Source organism: Nicotiana tomentosiformis, chromosome 2 (assembly GCF_000390325.3).
Source record: "Nicotiana tomentosiformis chromosome 2, ASM39032v3, whole genome shotgun sequence".
NCBI classification, from domain to species: domain Eukaryota; kingdom Viridiplantae; phylum Streptophyta; class Magnoliopsida; order Solanales; family Solanaceae; genus Nicotiana; species Nicotiana tomentosiformis.
Genome location: NC_090813.1, coordinates 177730132 through 177752283, shown reverse-complemented (window position 1 = coordinate 177752283; position 22152 = coordinate 177730132). Strand labels below are relative to the sequence as shown.

The 22152-nt window shown below is 34.2% G+C and overlaps 1 protein-coding gene, 1 long non-coding RNA gene and 1 other non-coding gene across 4 annotated transcripts; all 3 read left to right on the top strand.

Moving 5' to 3' along the window:
* Positions 1-5009: 5009 nt before the first annotated feature.
* Positions 5010-15249, top strand: LOC104096780 (UDP-galactose/UDP-glucose transporter 5B-like). Of its 2 annotated transcripts, none has more exons than XM_009603197.4 (12): positions 5010-5196; positions 5295-5462; positions 9409-9522; positions 9726-9818; positions 10009-10074; positions 11096-11194; positions 12194-12273; positions 13158-13270; positions 13992-14080; positions 14222-14308; positions 14403-14471; positions 14571-15249. In XM_009603197.4, the coding sequence occupies exons 2-12, from the start codon at positions 5358-5360 to the stop codon at positions 14682-14684; spliced, it is 1029 nt and encodes a 342-aa protein (XP_009601492.1). In that variant the 5' UTR covers positions 5010-5196; positions 5295-5357; the 3' UTR covers positions 14685-15249. The 2 variants fall into 2 exon arrangements, with proteins under 2 accessions (XP_009601492.1, XP_009601491.1); XM_009603196.4 differs by having other exon boundaries at positions 5012-5196; positions 5318-5462.
* Positions 5470-8213, top strand: LOC108945260 (uncharacterized). The gene is made up of 2 exons (XR_001969392.2): positions 5470-7535; positions 7630-8213. It is a non-coding gene; the product is annotated as an uncharacterized lncRNA (long non-coding RNA).
* Positions 15250-18834: 3585 nt separating the features above from the next.
* On the top strand, positions 18835-18906 carry TRNAH-GUG (transfer RNA histidin (anticodon GUG)). Its single transcript has one exon. It is a non-coding gene; the product is annotated as a tRNA-His (tRNA).
* The last annotated feature ends 3246 nt before the right edge of the window (positions 18907-22152 follow it).

Below are 22152 nucleotides of genomic sequence, written 5' to 3'. Positions count from 1 at the left end.
CTTGAGGATTCTTTTCTGTACCACTTGGAAGAGCTCCCACGGGTCAGGTATTTTGGTGTGTCACCAACTCCCAATCTGCCTTTCTAAACTTCGAAAATCAGTCTTAAGTTATTGGTTATCAAGTAACAGCTTTTTCAACAATCATTGGTGCTCTCTTCTGCTTGTTGTGGTGGTTTCTGGGATTGATTGTATTTTTCTTGGGGCCTGTATTGATTATGATTTGCCTGATTTCCTCCCCTATGAGAAGTTCGGGTGATTCCTCCAATTGGAATTATAAGTGTTCATGTATTACATATTCTGGTTCATTGGACCCCGGCCTTGCTGGCTCACATAGTAAATAGATTCGAGGCTCACTAGGAATTGGTCACTCATGTGACTATATCCACAAATTTCATAACATGTAGCCATTTATTGAACATGTTGTATCTGATGTGCCTGACCATTGCCATCTTAGTCATCTGATTTGTCAATTTAACTCTGTCTGCCCGCATTGCTGAAATATTATCTAGCTCAAGTGTACCTGTTGCACTCTATTTTATCATTCTCCTCGTTCCCCCTCACCTTGTCAGTTATGATCTTTTGTGGTGAAGTTGCTCAAAAGAGTTTGAATTTTACTATATAGTTTCTACATGCAATTTTCTTCACAAGTTGAGTCGACATTTAATTTGGAGGCGTCATCTTACCCATCCACAAAAGTATGACCCAACACCTGCTAATTTGGAGGCTATCAAAATCTGCTTATTTTTAAAAGTACTTTTGTTCAAAAGTTCTTTTCGAAAAATTACTTCTGCATAGTATTAATTTGTATTTGACCAATTCATTTGAGTGGTGCTTTTTGCAAGCAAATTGTGCTTGGCTAATCTTTTAAAAAAAATACTTTTAAGTATCAAATTTTGAAAAAGGACAATAAATGTTTAGTTTAGAATTAGTATTTGTCACACCCCAAACCTGAAGAGGCGTGGCCGACACCCGGTGCCATACTCGCCCGAGCATACCATTCTGTAACTATGAACTCTGGAGGGGTAACCCTTAACTTAGGCCAATGAGGCCATATTCTGAATCATCTGAAAATAACTTCTCTCTCATCTGAGGGGTAAACATACCCAAAAGTTGATATATATATATATATATATATATATATATATATAAAACTGTGCAGGCCGACGAAGCCGCCATGAACATCTACCGATATACAAAATATACACGACTCGTCTACAAGCCTCTAGGGATAACTGAACTGTATCATGGTCGGGACAGGGCCTCGACCTACCCATCAAACCTGTATAATAAAATGAACTCCAAGGTATAGACCTGGTAACTCCGAGGAATGGAGCTTACCAACCAAGTTGAAGTTTGACTTTGTATACTGGGAAGGTCTATCCAACTGTCTATCAGGACCCGCAGGCATGAAATGCAGCGTCCCCAGCAAAGGGACGTCAGTACGTAGCGAGTATGTAAGGCAACAAAATAACTGAAAGCTGAAACTGAACTGATAATATAATAACTTAAAGTACCTGGGAGTCAAATATAATTGAAGATATGCTTACGTGCTGATAGTGACTCATCTCTCTCTCTCAATATAGTATGTAAAATGGCTGTCCGGCCTTATAAGGCTCGGTATGTATAATTGCTCTGCCATAGTAGGCTCTCTCATAGGTGCTCGGCCATACTAGGCTCTGTATCTCGGCCATTCTGGGATCGCTCATAGGCGCTCAACCACAGTAGGCTCAGTATATAACTTACCATCTGATCAGAGGTTGCCCAATTGGGGTTTGCCCATCGATTATAGCTCGATGGTGGTGTAAATACTATAATACTGTATATATATATATATATATATATATATATATATATATATATATATATATATATATAATCTCTACTCTCTTGGCTAAAAGAATACAAAACTAAACTGAATATGAAGTCCCGATAAGGGAGAATGTTGTAACTTATGAGACTAGGAAAATGTACATACATTCAGGAATATGAACTTCTCTTTATATCTCGTTATCAAACACATGTAGTTATTGGATCATGCCAAAATGAAGAAAGGGTTTAGCCTTAGCATACCTTAACTCCGTTTAGTACTTAATACCTTCCAAGCAATTCTTCAAAAAACTCAACTCAATCTACCACAGTATAAGGAGATTCAAAATCAGTGCTGAATAAAGGCTAAGTCCGCAACTTAAACTAGTAGCTCGTTTACGTAAATTTGGGCAGCATCTTCCCTGTAACAAGGCCCTTCTCCAATACTATATACCAACAATAATAAGAACACAACAATAACAACATGTATGCATCATTTTCCAACCATATCTCTATCACAATATACCACAAAACAACCCACACACCCTAATCACTTCATACATAAAATGACAACTAAAGTAGTGTCAAACAACCTAAAAATGTGACGACGAACGACCAACCCACCATTATGTCATTATGTGGTGTTTCTCCGCACCTTTCTCCTCCAAAACTCTATAAAACATCAGCACAAGAGGCCAACATGGGTGGACTACAAAACAGTCCACTAAAAGTGAAATAAATCGAACTGACGGCTTTCGATCACCGTCTTGTGAGTTCTAACTATTAGGAAATGAATTATCAACCTTCCTAGACATTTAAAAGCTTAAATATAGAAAGTAAGCATTTTCTTAACTATGAAGTACCTTCCAAAACTCAAACTACAAAGAAAAAGAGAGGCGATATAGCGATACTTACGTTGTAGGGATCGTTCTGATGTTATCGCTTCTTGATTTTATATCCGGGATGTTAATATTCTTTGGAACCCTCATAGAGAGCTTAAGGGTAAGTTTTGGGGGGTTCTCTGGTCGTGTTCTATGAAAAATGAAGAGAAAGATGATTTGAAACCCTATATATATCAACTTTTGGAAGGCCAAAGAGGTGCTAGCTTGGCACCCTATCATTGACCCTTCTTCCGACGCTTATATCTTTTTATCCGCATGTCGTATGAACGAACGGTTAAGAGAGTTAGAAACTAAATTCCAAAACCTTCAATTTGGTATATAATATGTACCAAAAGACCTCATATAACACACGAAATGTATTGCTAAAAAAGCTTCAGTGGCACACCTACTTATCACCTATGCAGTCTGCGTAGTCTCGCAAAACTGCACATATCTCTCTACTATGATACCGTATCGACGAACGGTTAAATGCTTTAGAAACTAGACTCGTATATCGTCAATTTGATATATGGATCATCTCGTAATTCCAAGTACATTGGGAGAAATGCTCAGCTACATTTAACCTAATTTTTAGCATATTTATGAATGTAACTTGTGATGATCTTTGCCAACTTTTGTTCCACAAGTCGCTTGACTTCAAAACATAACACACGACTATCATAAGAAAAAAAATAACTCATAGCATAACCTTCTTATCATTTTGAGCACCCTAGTCTCACCCCAAAAGTACATGTTATAACATTCCCTACTTGTCGACTTTCGACGAAACTTATTTTCTTCAATTAGTTTAGCTTCTAAGCCTTCCAACCCTCTTAGTACTTGCAGTCCATGATCTTAAATATTTGTAACCTCCAAGTTAACATGATTAACTTACTTTATGTACTTTCAAAGATAATCTCATTTCAGAGCTTACATCAATTGACTTACAACGTACTCTCACGTACGAAACTATGGGGTGTAACAATATTATTCAAAAGAGAGAAATAAATTTAAATATTTATTATAATGGGATTCAATAAAAATAAAAGATTTTTATCAATGTAAAAAATAGTTATTCCAAAGCAATAATATTAGAGGTATCTAGTATTGCATATTATTCATATAATTATTTAAATATATCAAAATACAACATTTAATATAAGTCAAATATTTACTCTTATAAATATTCAAAAGAGATCCATTTATAGTAGAAAGAATATTCAAAAGAGGAATATGCGAAAAAGAACAAAAATATGATACAAATAAAAAAGAATAGAAAGGTATGGCAAACTAAAAAGGAAGAAGCAAAGGTTAAAGTAATGAGAGACTATTTAAAAAATATAAATTTATTGTAAGAATATTATTGTCGTGAACACATTAATCTTTTACTCATGCTTCTTGAATAAACTAGAATTTGTATCTTCTCCCAAACGCAAAAAAACTAATTCTCCTTTTGCTCAAAAGCACTTTTTCGTTTTGGCCAAACATCTCAAACTTTTCCAAAAGTCCGAGAAGCTAGGCCAAAAGGCTTTTAGTCAAATATTTAATGCTGCTCAAAAGTACTTTTTAATTAATTAGCCAAACACAATCTGCTTTCTAGCAAAAGTATTTTTTTGAAAAGCACTTTCGAGATTGTTTTCTTCAAAATAAGCCAATTTTAGAAGCATGGCCAAACAGACTATTAGTTTAGTTATATTGAAACTATATTCTTTTTAAGTAGACTGTCAACTAATTTAGTTTTGATTAGTAAATCTACACAGTATAATCGTCTCTCAAAATAATAGCCGTATATATATATATATATATATATATATATATATATATATATATATATATATATATATATATATTAATTTACTATTGAGCTTGGAAATAGGCTAATAGCATGTTTGGCCAAGTTTTTTTTTGGGCCAAAAATACTTTTGGCCAAAAATTGAGGTGTTTGGCCAAACTTTTAGAAGGAAAAAAAAAAAAGCTTGAGGAGAAGCAGAAGCAATTTTTGAGAAACAGAAAAATGTAGCTTCTTTCAAAAAATTCTTTTTTGAGAAGCACTTTTGAGAAAAATATACTAAGAAGCAATTTTCAAATACTTGGCCAAATATTAATTACTGCTCAAAAGTACTTTTTAAATTAATTAGTCAAACACAAATTGATTCTCATCAAAAATATTTTTTTAAAAATATTTTTTAAAAAAATACTTTTTAAAATAAACGAATTTTAGAAGCTTGGCCAAGGTATAATATGAAATGGATGTATGGACATGTTATGTTTGGTTTAGTGGGTCCTTTCCATCGAACGGCATCACACCCTCGGTAATTACCGAAAACAAATTAAAAAAAGAAACATAAAAAGGAAAAGCGGTGAAAGCATAAACCCGCCGGCGGAAACGCTAAATCGGTCTTTTCTGTCAGTCTAAAAGCTCACTCACTCTTCCTTACCTCCCGGAGTTAAATCAACAGCGATCTGCAGAACTGAACTCCGGCGACCGTCCGTACATTTCTCAGCCGTGGTGAGCTTCATGTTTCAGTTTCGCGTTTTTCACCTTTGTACATTTATATAACGTAAAATACACACACATATATTTTATGTGTGAGTTTGTATGTATAGATGTTTTGTGTGTTGAATTGTAGATAGAGACGGCGACGGCGACAGCGGGTAATTGGATGGGATATGGCGGAGCCACTATCGCCGCCGGTGAAGGACAACAAGGTGCTCAAAGGAGCTTTTGCAGTGGGTGGAATCATGTCTACTCTCGTCATCTATGGAATCTTACAGGCATGTTGCTTAATATCGTGATCTTTATTATGCAATTATGTGATTAAAAACAAGCATGATCAACACACACACGAGATGTGTTTATGCTTTAATACAAATGAAGATGTTTGACTAAGCATGAAGTTTGAGATATTTTTGACTAATGTATTATATTAGTGGGAGTAAAAGAAAATAGTGAATTAACACCTAAGGATGTGATCTCGTGGTCAATGAAATGGGTCAAAAATTATAAGGGCTCAGCTTTAAATTTTAGCTGAAAAAAATACTAGATGATTTCTTTCCATCTGTCTGAGCCTTGGTGTACAAACTTACCCGCTATCTGTGTTGGTGGAAGGTAGCAGGTATTTCGTGGATTTAGTCGAGGTACGCGCAAGCTGACCCAGACACCATGGTTATCAATTAAAAATAATAGTAGTGAAATAATGGTTGCGATGCTAGCTTGATAGAAAAAGGCATTACAACAAAGTTTAAGATTTCACCCCATGGCTTTGGTCTAGTGGTAATAGTACTACTTGTGATCTGTGCGTTAGGGGCACGTCATAGGTTTGAACTCTGTTGCTAACAAAAGTCTAACATTTAAACGGAGTACGGTGGAGGGGCGGACCTATTATCTACTGAGTCTCAAACTGTGCGCAACTGGTCCTTGAAGATTTCTAGGTTATTAAAAACTGTTTAAGATTTGAACTTTTAATGGATTTCATTTACTGGAAGTTGTGAAAGTTGGATAGAAAAAGAATGGTGTTAAATATGTTGGAACATTCTAAAACAGAAAGAATGTTATATAAATTGAAACAAATAGAGTATGCTTTTTAACATTATGAAAATTTCTAAATGCTTTGAGATTCACTGTATTGCTCCATGCTTATTTTGGTCGGAGAGGTAGTTATAATAATATAATACTGTTGAGGGTTTTAGAAAGAGGGTGCTTGCATGATTGCATGGGAAAAGGAAAATGAGAGGAAACACTTGCCACTTAGGTTATTTATTCATTAGTGACTGAAAACTGGAAAAAAAGCTTTAGTTATTAATGTATACTGCATAGAGCAGTGTAAGATGTCTTTGTCTAATGCGCGTCGGATTTTGTTGAGTTGTACATAAAAGTCCAACATCGGATATACAAAGAAATTCAAAGAGGATTTTGAATGTCTTGGACAACTCGACACATCGCTGATCGGTTTTGTTTTAAATATTTGGATTATTTACTATGGTATAATAGGCAAGCATCGACACACTAATTCTCACACTCGTAGGTCTGCATGGAAGTCCATGTGTGAACCTCAGGTTTGGATTATGTGCAGAAGGGCGTTCACCTGTATATAAAAGTCTCTCATTGGATAAGCAAGTGTATCTAAAGGGGTTGAAAAATGATCGGGCAGCCACTCCACTCATGGGTCTTAAGGTTTTGGTTTGAGTATGTAGATTCTTTTACTAATTCGATAATCCTAAAAGCTTTTGAATGTTTAATATGCAGTTGGAGCAAAGAGAGGAATAGTTTTGGGTATTTAAGCTAAGAGCTTTTGGCAAGTTCTTGTCATATGTGCTTTCATTTTGCTAATTCTATAAGTTTTGAGTGTTCCATTTATTATTGAAAATGAATAAAAGAAACGCTTTTGGTATTATGTTCTAGTATGAAACATTTCCAATTTATGTATTTTAAAAGACTTATCCCCTCATGACTTGTCTTCGGCTCACTGAAATTTCAGTCCTTTATGGGATTGAAACAGGCTTATACATGTGGGTGTAATAACATGATAGAGAGTCTATACAATTTGAAATTGCAGTTTCTAAATGGAAGCGTATGCTGAAATGGTTTCGCGGCATAGTTCCAAAATCTGTTAGTACTCAAGATAGTTAAGATTTGTGCTTACAATGGGGCCCAAAGGAATTTACAAAGGAAGCCATAAGGTGCGGAAGTCCTTCAGAACAAGCTCTGTTCTCACGGCAGTTTTTGATACTTAAATTATAGTCACAAGAGGGACGACGATCTCACATACGAGAAATATACATGTAAAAGAGCTATCGAAGATATAGCTCTCCGCAGAGATTGTGGCGATACAAGTCAGTGTGATTGAGGTACTTCACTTTATTCATCTGCCCATACAGGATTTTGGATGTATGACATCAGTCTGCTGTCTCATGTAATTGAGTACAACAACAACATACCCAGTGTACTCCCACAAGTGGGGTATGGGGAGGGTAGTGTACTCCCACAAGGTAGAGAGGTTGTTTCCGATAGATACTCGGCTCAAGGAAAGCATTTCAAAGCAGTTTTGAAAAAGAAAACCGGTAGTGAAGAAGCCATGGAAAAATAGTAAGGAAAGCATTAGAAAGCATTTGAAAAAAAAGGAGCAATAACCACAGCCGAATAATAAGATAAACGAAGCACATCTGACGTGCTCCTTTTAAGAGGTTTACTTGAGTATAGCTATTGAAATTCCCATCACTAAATGTGTGAAGTGTCAAGAAGGATTATTCCTCAAATCAATCCATAGATGACAAGGATGGAACTGTTTCAGGGGGGTAGCCAAGGATCCTGGCTGTTCAGCATTTCTGTTACAGGCATAGTGTTGGGCGTGACTAGAATGGGGAGTGACTATGAGATCTATGTTGGGTACAGTCAATTTACGTATGGTGTCATGTCTTTTCAAAACGTAGCAAGCAGTTATAAATGTGTAGCTCCTCTACAAGGAAAAAAAAGGGAGCATATGGAGGAGAAGAATAGAGCATAATATTGTATTTGGCAAACCATAACTTATCACAAAAAAATGTATTTAGCAAGCCATAAAACAAATACTCATAAAGGAAAACTATGAATTTTAGGATTTTTCTTCTATCGATAAATTGTCTACATTCGCTTATTCTCCGTAACAGTTTTAATTTCTGCTAAATTTTTTCTATGCCCATATCCTAAGTCTAAGGGCTTAAGGCAAATTAGCACCTACTGACAAGTGACAATATACCTGAATCTGTGTAACATAGGCACCATTTGAGTTCTATGGTGGGAGCCACATAATATGTGTGTGTGTGTGTAACTGTGTACATTTGATAAGTAGGGAGCCACATCATATGCGTAAAACGACTCTGTAAAGTGCATGTTTCTCAGTGGAACTGCCATCAGACTATTCAGAAACAGGTTAAAGCAAATCGTTCTTATGGTGTATCATATCTTGGCGAGTTGTACTTATCTCAGCACCTACAAGGTCGAACATGTCTTCAACTACATCATGGATATGCATTTTTTATTAGTTAATTAAGAATCTATAGCAATGAAGTCCTACTTTAAGTACTTAGACATGTTGGCGTGCTCGTTTAGGCACTTGATCAAAAAATGATTGACAGCTTACTTCAGTTACATAAAGCTGTTGAATAAGTGTTTTCTTTTTTCATGACATCCTTTTTGTTTTGTGCATTCTTATTAAATATGACTGCTACTGAATAATAATGACCCCTCCTGGCTCTGTGATTTATTTATGAACTCTTTTATGTTTTCTGTTGATTCTCATGTAAAATCTGCTACTTCCATAGTTTACATGTTAAAATAGACACATAGAAACATATAACCCCCCCCCCCCAAAAAAAATAAAAAAAATAAAAAAAGGACTGATTTGATTATGTAAGAAGCAACTGTTGACAATTACCTCTGAAGCATCCAGTTCCTTGATCTTTATCCTGCTTTCCAAATTCTTTAATTGAAGATGTAACTAAAAATAAGAATGGGGATCTTCTCTATTTAACATATGTTCTTTTAAGGTTTCGTTTGCACTTTCTTTCTTTAGCTGCATATTTCAGAGAAACGGCATAAAATATATAATAATCTATGCCCTGTTCAATTGGTCACTTTGATTTTATTTTAGTCCCATATTCATAAAGCAACACAATTTACATTCACTTTGGATATTGTGTACTTTTTATTTCCTTGACATGATGATGGAACTTGTACCTGCAGGAAAAGATCATGAGAGTTCCCTATGGCCCTAATAAGGACTACTTTATATACTCATTATTTCTTGTCTTTTGCAATCGGATTAGCACCTCTGCAGTCTCTGCTGGAGTTTTACTGGTAATAGAACACTTCCAGGCTATAAGCTCAAAAGACTTATTCATCTAGTACTGCAAATATACCCTAACATGATTCTAATCACTTGACTTCTGAGAGCCTCTTGACGAGGCAGAGAATGAAGTCTTCAGTATTAGATGTGATTCTTAGGAATTTTGCCACACACTACACTAAGCATTTACCTCCAGTTCTTCTCTGATTTGCAGGCAAGTAAGAAGGCATTGGACCCAGTAGCTCCAATCCATAAGTATTGTATTGTTTCAGTGTCTAACATCCTCACAACAACTTGTCAGTACGAGGCAAGTTTTTTCTTCTTCCTTATGATTACATGAAGTAATAGACAAAGGAGAACAAAGATATTAAGCCTTAAACAAAGAAGATTGTGAAAAACAAACACAAATACGATTTGAACAAAAAGGTTGTTGAAATTTTGGCAGTTGTCAAGTAACAACTAACAAATACTGATAATTTTGATTAATTCTTGCGCAGGCTCTCAAATATGTCAGCTTTCCAGTTCAAACCCTGGCAAAATGTGCCAAAATGATACCTGTAATGGTAAGTTAACTTGCTGTAGACTGTTGTAATTGCTGGAAAAGGAAGTACATAGAATTCCTCTGTGTGAGACTGGTGTAGAATATTTCTAATCAGTTTCTAAAACATTTTCTGTTCGAGTGTTGGCATTGCTGTTTCGAGGCTTCTAGCTATGATGTTTTGTTCCTCAAATTCATCACGCACGTGATAATCGTATCCGTCTACTTTGAATGCTTCACATTTGGAATAATTTTTCCTAGAAATTTGTCCGTCCTTATGAAAATATAACTAGTAGAAGCACTAAAACTAAGGGGTCGGTTGATTGGGGAACAAGTTTTATCTGGTGATTATAAATGACGGGATTATAATACAAGGATTAAATAATGAGGGTATTATTTAGTGGCCTTCACTTTTATTGGTAGATGTTTTGTTCATTGGACTAAAAATGAGATATACAGGGTATAATACACAACTTATGTGTTGGTTTAAACTAGATAAATTGGGGTAAACTTTTTTTCCCAATTTTAACCTTGTCTTGCTTAAATATTTTGGAGAAAAGCTTTTGAGAAGGGTAAATGTGTCATTTTTTAATCCAGGGATTACTAATCCCAGGATTGTTATCCCACATAGAGTGTGGTATAAGAATTATACCACGATTGTGGTATAAATAATCCCAGGATTGCTATACCCGGAATCAGAAATGGTACCAAACGTGGGATACTATAGTCCTATAATTTTTTCCGAGATTATAATCCCTTATCCCTCCAACCAAACGACCCCTAAACTTATAAGGTATTTTCTATGTAAACTTATAAGGTATTTTCTAGGTTTTCTTTTGGTTATTTTAGCACATAGTATATCAATAAAGAAACACCTCATTCGCTGAAGCTTCTAAAAGTAACCTATTTTTCTGTATAATTTATCCTTTTTTTCATCTCGTAGTTTTCCTTTGTCTCTCCTACAATGTTCTGCTTATACAAATTACACTATTGAGTTATGCTTCCCATTTGATACCCATTTCATTTTTCCTTTTGTGTTCATGCAGATATGGGGCACTATCATCATGCAAAAGAAGTACAAAGGGCAGGACTATTTCTTTGCATTCATAGTCACACTTGGCTGTTCGTTATTTATTCTGTATCCGGTAATAACTAGTGTCCTCTTTTCAATTACGTGTTGTGTTTCTCCGAATTGCCATTAAACCAAATTATAACAGGAATTGTTTTCAGAACGTATTTTCCGTGGATCTTTCAAAAATCATGTGCTTTTGTTAACCTTGTAGTAGCCATGATTCATCAGGAAAGGAAGTTATCTAGAAAGACCTACAATCTCATGGAATCCCTATAGATTTAGGGGAGAATAGAATACGCTGAGAGAAAAAGATCCATATAGGCGATACCAACTATTTGGATCAAGACTAATCATGAAAGCAAGCTTCCAATAGGTCCAAGTTTTGCTAGGAGTCCTTTTAATCTTGGTAGACATTCGTATATCAGCAGAAAATATAAAGAACTGCTAATACAAGACAATCTAAATCATTAAATATTGGAAATATGGTTTCAGATGGAGCAAAACGGATAGTGAGGATTGTTATGAGTTATGGCCAATCCTAACTAGCTTGGGATTGAGGCTTAATAGTTATTGTACTGGATCACTAACTACAGAGAGATATGACAACATACACATCCAATGGACAGATATAACGGCCTAAATAAGGTACGAGTACTGAATGGGAGATTACGGGGTTGAAGTTCCTATACTCTTTTTTTTTTTTGGGGGGGGGGGGGGAAGACATCAACGTTTTTAGGCAGCTTGTACTGCAATTCCCTGGAACTTTCATGCTGACCTGAAACACGAGAATGAATATTTTAATGATTCCATATCTTTGGAATTAACTAGAATTGTGTGACGCTAATGTTGTTTACCTTGTGAGGACTGTCTTTTGAGGTCAGTTATTTACAGAATTTACTAGCACCAAACAGAATTATGTACTTCTGATTTTCCAATCTAATACAGGCTTACTAACAGAATTATTGTTTCTGGTACTTGTACTTGTGTTTGGGTTGCCTAGTATCTGCAGTATATTAGCTTGTGCAGTTGTACCCTCGAGGTAAAGTTTTTTACAGTTTGTTTTTGGTTCTAGGCAGAAGGTGATATTAGCCCTTACAGTAGAGGAAGGGAAAGCACCATTTGGGGAGTTTCTCTTATGATGGGTTATCTTGGGTATGAGTTGACATTATCCAACATTTTAAACTTTGGTGGTTATATTAATGAAATGTTAAGTTAAACAGCTGGATTTGCTTAAAATTGACACTTTCTTGAGAATGTGTTCTAGAGATCTAAAAAACTAATTTGCAAGCTTTCTATATCGTACCTTGTACTTTAATGATGTTGTTTAGCATTAAACGTTTCTATAATGTTCTCTCTTTTCCTTCTTTGATATACTGTCTTTCACCTTATTCTGTATGATTTATTGTTAGATATCGAACTCCGAATGCTCTATGCTTGGAAACTGCTATGTTGATCCAAAGTTGGAAGAAGATCACAATGTGCTTTGTACTAACCTTTTGAATGATTAACATGTTATACGTAGAACTCATATTTTGTTAGCTTTACGGTGTACAAAATCTATGTTACTTGGCATATGTACCTATTTCTCAAATTTTAATCCATCTGTTTTGCTCTCCCAATAAATTCTTACAATTCCATTTGCCTAATGCTATTGCTCAACTAGCTCTTTTAATTGGCCCATAGCAGAGTAATACTAAGATAATACCTGAGTCAAAGGAAAGATATCAAAAACTTCACCACCACTAGCAGATACAAAATTTTAACCTAAGAAGCAAATATGCCCCTATCCGATTTTCTCTTTCATTAGTTTTTGCTTATATGACCACTTTGTTCTAAGAGAACATGTGCTTACCAGGGAGAATTTGAGTATTAGCTCCTGTAACATTCACACGGATATGTTGTTGCGTCTTTTTTGCCCCTTGAGATCTCCACCTGTTTAGATGAGTAAAAGGAGCAATGTGGTTATCACCTATTAAAATTGAATATTAATTTGTTAGCTTCTGAAACAAGGCTTTAATAAGCATTTGATCTCACAGGTTTGATGGATTTACGAGCACGTTCCAGGATAAACTTTTTAAAGGCTATGAGATGGAAATACACACTCAGATATTCTACACAACTGTCTGTTCTTGTCTTCTTAGTTTCACTGGTAAGATCTCTTTTATTGCAGTTGAGAAACAGGTCTCTGTTTGAGTGAATATTAAGGAATTCAATCTACGTCTCTAAAAAGATAATACACCGGACAAGCTGTTGAATACTTCTCTAAAGTTAACTATTCTGCTGTTTTCCATTTCTTCTTGCTAAGCTTGCCATCTCCAATAATTTCCATGGTTTGCTGGGAGGACTCACAGTTCTTGTGCTCTATATATTTGTTGATAGCCTTTTAATTGATTCTATAAATTGTCTCAAATGCAAATCTCAAACAACAGCTTATGAGTAAGAAGACTTAGTTTTCCAAGCTTCAGTGTGTTTGGCCTTGAATTGCTTTTCAGTTTAGGTCCGAGACTTTGACTATTCATAGCACTACGCACCAATCAATTTTCCGCAATGTTCTGAATAATATCCTTTCTGTGTACTGCATATTATTTGACCTTTCTGTTAGAGATGATTCTGGATGAAACTCTGGCCAAACATCTGCATTCACTAGGAAAGAAATTCTTGAGAGCTAGTTAAGAACTTAAGATCCAATGATATGGCTGCAGCTCTAGTGAGTTATCATTTTCTCTTAGGATCAGTATGTGGTTGAATGACATAGCTTTATATGTTTATAAGGTGATGTAGGGTGCCCCAAGTTTGTATTAAAGGCATTTTTCTGGTTTATTTTCCGATGACTATATATGACTAGAATTTGCTTTTTATTTTCCATTTAGGTCTAATCATGCAGGGCAATCTTCTCATGGCAATTGATTTTGTATCTCGCCATCATGATTGCTTCTTTGACATTGCTCTGCTTTCGACTGTAAGTTGTTTTAAAATATGAAAATCCTGATTTGTTTAAATAGAGATTCTCTGTTCTTGCTTAACAAGTACTTGTCCAAATTGTGTAGAACTCGTTTCTTTCATTAAAAATGTAACTATCCGTTTGGATTTCTTTTTGCAGGTAGCAACAGCTAGTCAATTCTTTATCTCGTACACAATCCGCACATTTGGTGCTCTAAGCTTTGCCACCATAATGACCACAAGACAGGTAATAAGAAATAGTTTGAGGGTTTGAAAAGGAATGATACTCACCACTTGGTGGACATGTGCCTAACTGATATTGGTGCTGAATTTCATTTTAGTTGGTGAGCATTTTGCTGTCTTGCTTGTGGTTTGCTCATCCCCTCAGCTGGGAGCAATGCCTAGGAGCTGTAAGCATTAACTTCTTTCTCTCTTGGCTTTGGAAGCTGAAACTTCAGTTTTTGTTTTCTGTGGAGAAAAGTTTTCACATTTCATTTAAATTTTTTCAGGTTATTGTCTTTGGGACCCTTTATGCGAGAAGCTTTTTGAATAATAAAAAGAAACTATTAACATCGGACAATACGGAAAATAGAGCTTCAAGTCCACCAAAAGGGAATCCATAACATGTCCTTGAAGGATTCTGACCCTTGCAGTAACTAATTTGTAGTAGCTCTCGGCAACTTAAGCTGCTTTGATTTAAATCTAACTAAAGATGGAATAGATAGGAATTTTATTTTTGGTTACTCCGTGTGGAAGGCTAGCGTGCTGGTTCATAACAACCTGCATCAATGATTTGATATGCATTTGAAAGAAACTTTGAGAGCCTGCCTCATATATTTGCTCTTGTTGAATTACACCCTCGTCAGCTATAGAAGCTATCTGAATTTTGTCCTTCCAAGTCTCTATGTATCCCCCCCACCCCAAAAAAAAAAAAAAAAAAAACACCCCCTATGGTCCTTTAGAAGGGCTTAGTTTTGGGTAGAAGAAACATATACTCTTATCTACTAAACAAGTTGTGAGTTGTGAGTTGTGACCACTTTCTGTATATCTAGACTTCTTCAGCTTGTGGCTTTCTGTGGGATCATTGCTTGTACGTTATCATGTGACTTTTATACAGGGTGTACGAAACCAAACGTCTTGAATTAGCTTACGAAAATTGAAGGATATAAACATGAATGTTTGAAACTACTGTAGCAGATTGGTAGGGAAAATGATAGAATTTATCTATGGTTTTGGTTCTGAATCACTGCTCTGGGCAAATATGTTGTGGATGGGACTAAGACTAATGCGTCTGCTCTTATCGAAAAAAGAATGTCTGATTTTTCGTTCAACACTGGAAAATCTATATGTAAATAGTCAAGGTGTTTGATAACATGGAAGGGGGATTTAAAACCTGTTCTTGATGATTTAAGTACATAGGACAGAACCGCATTGATTCTCAAGTTGGAGGACGAGGTAGACAATTTTATTCCTTCATCTAAAGGAAGAGAGCATTCCTACTCTGAGTAAATGGATGCAGAAAACAAAATTAATTTCCACGTATTAGAAAAGATGTTAGGTGATTTTTACCCATATGTTTAATAGAGTTACTTGATAATTTTTGTTGATGGAGGTAGTTAGGAGTCCATCACCAATAGAACTTGGTCTTGGCCAATCTAGCAGTGCTAACATATTGCAAGTACTAGGAGTGCTAACAATTAACAAATTGCAAGCAAATGTAGTATAAGTTTCAGCAACGAGTTAGTTTCCCTCCATAGATACTTCAATTTAGCATGAATAATTCCCCCTTGAGCTTTTCTAACAATAAAAAGCGTACCTCTTTGACTAGGTCACCTTGAAGTACAATCTATTTAACATTTTTGCCATCATTTATGAGTTTATGTTATTTTTCAGTCTACTGGTGGAGCTGTCTGTTTTGGACCTAAAAGTTGTAAGGATTAGTTTGATTTATAACTGCTAAATAAAAATTTAACCAAGAGATCTAAAAATTGTAAGGATTAGTTTGATTTATAATTGCTAATTGAAAATTTAATTAGTCATAGTTTCAAAATTAATTGAAACTTAGCCACTTTTCATGCGAAAATTTAATCTGAACAAAAATACCCTTAATTAAAATTCAAAAAAAAAAAATCAGAATAATATATTGGAGTTTGAATTTTTTACATATGAACTTTCAGCATAATATGCTGGAGCTTTATATGCAGGAGTTTCATAATCCAGTATATTATGTTAGACTTTTTTTCGTATTTCAGCTAAGGGTATTTTTGTTCAATTTTTTTCTCCGTATTAAATAGTTGATATTTTTCAATTACTTTATAAATAATGACTATTTTTTAATTAGCAATCTGAAAGCTGGCAAGCCCACACCATTTTGACTTTAAAATGTGTCATTAACATCTAAGTATTGCTCCCTTCTTAGCAGAAGTGTACTCAACATCTCTATTTTACCGATACAAAATTGGGTGAAAATCATCTGCACCCTTTAACTTTAGTTTAAAAATCAGCCCCCCCCCCCCCCCCCCAACTTTGAACAATTATCATTCACCACCTTTATCTTACACAATGTCTAATTTGCCCTTCTCATTTTTCGATTTCCTCCTCTATGTGTAATACTCTTTTTTTATTTTATTTTACATGCTATTTTTTATGATTTTTCCTATAATTTAAATGAATTTATACCTTATTATAAATTATTCAAATCATAAATGGAACATCCTTTATATTATTTGTCACATTTGATCGGCCTTCCCCATACCAGAACTGAAAGGAAATACCAGCTCCCAAAGGATTATTTGGTATTTCTTCATAATTTAATGTCCATTTAGTATATATTTAATTTAAAATATCTCAGTGATAAATAGACAATCCTTTAGGAATTTGTTATAAAATTTGCCTTTACTTTTAATAATTATAAATTTTTATATTACTTGCATTGAGGATATGTTTAAGGTTCTGACAATTTTTTATTCTCGATTGTGTAAACAGCTTTTTGAAATTAGATTACTTTGAATACAATTATTGATAAAACAAAATTATTTTATTTTTATTTTATTTTGCTCATCCTTTTTATTATTCAACATCAATGAATTATATGCTTGGTTATTATTTTTTATTTTTTTATTTTGAAAATAGAAGTTAGCCACTACATAATTTGGGGGTGCAAATGATTTTCACCCATACAAAATTTGCCTAAGTGTTGATAGTTTCATCCACATAACCCCCCTCCTGGTCGTCTAAGAAGAATTAACCTAAACAATCGCTCATCCAACATCTTAAATTAAAAATAACCGACATATATATAGTATAAGTATGATTTATATATAATTTATGTATAATCCTGTATACTCAGTAAAAAAAAAAATAAACAATGAATATGACCAGCTATTTGTATATAAATCCATAGAGTTAGAGGTAACCATACACTAGTTGATGAGATTCAACACTAAAAATTTCAAGAGGTAACCTATTTTGGTAGATCCCATTTTGTGCTCACTTAAAAAAAAAAAGTTTAACCGATACCTAAAATAAGATAATTTCAGACAAACTGCTTCTTCTTTGCTTTTCCTCATCGTCCTCCAGTTAGTTGCTATGAAAATAGAGGTGACAGTGAATATACATGTGTTTGTGAACAAGGTTTTATGTGCTTTAATGGTAGTGAGCTGCTATGGCGTTTCTTTTTTTGCTAATGCTTAGAGTTTCTTTTCCTTCTTCTTATTAGTTGTAAAATGAGTTTGCTAGATTTGTTGTTATTTTGACAAATTGATGATTGAGGTTTGTTCTTTAGATATTTGCAAGTTGTGTTTCAAATTTGAGCTTACTTGGAGTAGATTTGGGCGTTGAATCGTGTGCTGAATTGTTGAAATTTGAAGAATAAGTTTTTATTTCTAGGCAATCTACTCTTAAGTGCATGCAACAATTGGGATTCACTTCAGACTAGTAAGTTTTAAGTGGATCTTATGTGTAATTTTTGCGCTTTGAAGTTTACACTAAATAACTTCAGACGTGGTTGTTTGAAGTTTGTACTACAGGGGAGAGAACTTCAAAAGGGAACAATACTTGAAATTTGTAACTTCACATTTGAAGTTTGCACTATCACAAGGACAACTTATGCGAAAACTACCAGAAATGTCTTAGTTCAGATATTTTTGAAAGTTCAAACGTCGTCAAACGCGACGTTTGAAGTGTGTTCTAAAGTAGATAAAGTTACAATTTTTTTTTGCAATGAGAGTATAAGTTAATGATGTCCTAAAATCAAATAAATATGTTCTTCCCCCGATTCAACATGCTTTTACCAGTTTAGCCCACTCCACCGTAGGTAGCATAAACTTGGCAATTTTCTTCTTTTGTTGTCGCCGGATTAACATTAGCAATTGCATGTTTTCTTTTATGTCTGATAATCCAAAGCTACCAGCATAATTACTGAGGAGACAATCTTATAGATGACTCAAAGTAATACTGCCTCCGAGTTAACCTTCATATTCCACAAATTTCATATTAGTTGATAATTGTTTTGGCCATGCAAAACCTCACAGCACCAATTGAAAAATGCTTCCAAACCATTTTAGCCACTGGTCCCGAAAGAAGAAGTGTTCCATGAGTCATTGGCAAATTCCTTGGCTTGTGAATTGTGAAATATCATCTGGTGGTGTAACCTATATGTAAATGAGTTGATTTATTATGATCTCTACCTGCATAATAGGTATATTGTAAGTTATGTATATGCAACGATAATGCGTTTGATATATAAAATATGTTGGAGAATATTAGCATTAAGTGGCTGTAGTTTAGTGGTGAGAATTCCACGTTGTGGCCGTGGAGACCTGGGCTCGAATCCCAGCAGCCACAAATTATTAGTTTTTCGCTATCCACCTTTTCAGTTTGGGCTTCTCTTTTCTTCTTCATTTAGGGTTTTTCATGCTACATTAGTTAGGGCATCTCCAACCCTTGCACCATTTTTTACACCAAAATGGTGCAAATTAATTCCAATCCATTACACTATTTTTTACACCAAAAAGGATATCCCTTTTATATTCTTCTCTCTTCTATATTATATTTTTTTTATTTAAATTTAGTTTCTTATTTCATAAAACAAATCCCTTTAATATAAAATTATTTTATACCATAATTTTTTAAATAATATAAACTATAAGAAAATATTATACATTATATATATTAATGGATAATTCAAATAAAAGTGAAATCATTGATACGATATAATTAAATAAATATTACATTATGATAAAATTTTGGTTTAATTTCTACATAAATATTCAACTTCCAGGATTAGTATGTTGCTCCCATAAATGCTCTATTAATGCATTATGAAATGCAAAATGAACATCTTTGTCCTTATTTATAAATTCATTTTCAGAGGACAAATAAGAATATTTGATTTGATTTTGAAATGAATTGGAAATCCTTAGTTATTTTCCTAAATGATGTTCATTTTTATAGATTGAAGAATGTGCATAGTTATTTACCTAAAGATAAATTTGAGATTATGATGAAATCCATATGACAGTTGAGATTAGGTTGAAATCCATCTGATGGTTGAGATCAAGATAAAATCTATCCTATTATTATCTGGTCAATAATTGTGTCTATTTTATCTTTACAGTAGAGATATTTTACCTAAAAATAAATTTGAGATAATGATGAAATCCATCTGAGGGTTGAGATTGGGATGAAATACATCCGACGGATGAGATCTTTCCTAATATTATTCGGTCAATTATTGTGTCTATTTTATCTCTACACATTGAATAATGTGCAGAGATATTCTACCTAAAGATATATTTAAAATAAGGATGAAATCCAGCCGACGGTTGAGATTAGGATAAAATTCATCCAACGGTTGAGATTGAAATCTAAGTATGTATTAACTCAATTTTTGGCTCATATATATATATATATATATATATATATATATATATATATATATATATATTAAAGTGTCAACATACCCATCCATATTAAGTTGGCTTTTGTTTTTCTTTAACCATATAATCCACTTTTTCTCCAATCACTTGCAAAAATATTTCACTCGATCTGTAAGATACTCTACCAATGAAGATATGCTATTATGCTAAGTTTATTTAGATGATTCCACATCATCAGAACAACCTATTGGGGTGAATAAAGTAAAATTGAAGAGAAAAATTGATGAAGATTTTTATCGGCTACGAAAATGGTTCAATCAGAAAAATAATCGGCTTGTTGAGTTGTTGGCAAAGTCAAGTGAAGACAGACAATGAGATATGAAGATAAAAGATAGAAGTGTGAAACTAAAAGAATTTAAAGAAGATAATAAAATTTTATTGTCGAATTTAGATTCTATTGATGATCCAAATATTCGTAAATTTATTCGACAAGAACAAAAACGCCTAATGAATAAAAGAAGTCAACAATTTCAACAGTCACGGCCACAACAATCCTCTGCCGCATACACTCAATATTTTAATGATATTGGTGGATCTGAAAGCGATCTACCAGAGTATTAATTATTGTTGTAATTTTCTCATCTCATTATGTTATTTAATGTATTTTCAATTTTAATCTATGTCAGTCGCTATTGTATTAAATATCTATTTTTATGTTATTTAATGAACATTATGTTATTTATTAACAACATAATATATTTAATATTTACACTTTTTATTTTTGTGATGGTTATACTTTTTTATATAATTATAACTTATAATAAAATTAACTTATAATTTTATATAAAAAAAATATATACAAAAATTAATTTATAAAAATTATACACCAAAATTAAGATGTAAAATTAATACTATAAAGATATTACATAAAAAGTATAAGTAATTACAAAATTTATAATACGTTAAATTACACGTGTTATATAATAAAAAAAAGTTCCGGTTTCTCTCTCTAGCTCCCACGCCCTCCGACGCACGTTAATCAGACGTTAATCAGCCTGCTAAGAGATTGGATCTGAGTATTAGTCCATCTCTAAGCGGACAAAAAGATAAATCAACTGGGAAATTTGAAGATCTAGCGCGTACAAACAAGTCTATACCAGATCTAGAACCAGTAATTGAGAAGAAAGGGACAACAGAAGAATGGACTTTGCTATTTGCAAGTAACCGTAGCTCTGAGATTGGGTTAAAGTTATCTTATATTCCCCCTAAAATTGTTGATGGGAAAACTGTTGTGCAACTAGAAAAAAAGGATGTTGATAAGGAAATTCTGAAATTGAGATGTGCTTTAATTGTGTATATAATTGGGGAAACTCTGGGATACAACTATATGCATAGATTTGTAAAGCAGAGCTGGAATCAAGTTGCAGAGCCAGAAGTGTTTTACCATGAAGAAGGCTGCTATGTAATCAAATTTCAGTCCATCAATGACATGCATGAAGTCCTTTATTCCGGTCCCTATATAGTTAATAACAAGCCTCTTATCCTGAAACCATGGACTGTGAATTTTGACTTTACAAAGGAATTCCTCACTGAAATTCCTCTGTGGGTGGTGCTACCAAATCTTCCTATGAGTTGCTGGGGTGGTCAAACACTGAGCAGAATTGCAAGTGCAATAGGAAGACCTTTGTATGCCGATGAATGCACTTCCAAGCAAAAGAGGATCTCCTACACCTGTATGTTAATTGAAATCAATATTACTCGACCACTTCCCTCTAGTGTCACTGTGTGGGAACCTGATGGGAGACAGTTTGATCAATCGATATAGTATGACTGGAAACCAGAATTGTTTTGAAGTATGTTTGAAAATTGGCCACTCTTGCAAGCAGAGTGAGGCTGAGCAACATCAATTTGAGCAGCCTAGAACGAGAAGGAGACCAAATGGAAATACACAACCTGCTCCACAAACAGGCCCACAACCATTGGTAAGAGTGATCCAGGAATGGAGAACAAAGGAGACTGCTGAGGTGAGGGAAAATCGTACTGAACAATTAGAAGCAAATAAGCCAACTATAGAGATACATGATCAACAAGTTCTTGAGCAAAGACAACAACCACTACCTATTTGTGAAGAGCAGACAATGGTAACAAGCAAGGAGATTTACGAGGAGGATCAGATACCTCAGAGAAGCCCTGAATTGAGCTGTATCAGGGA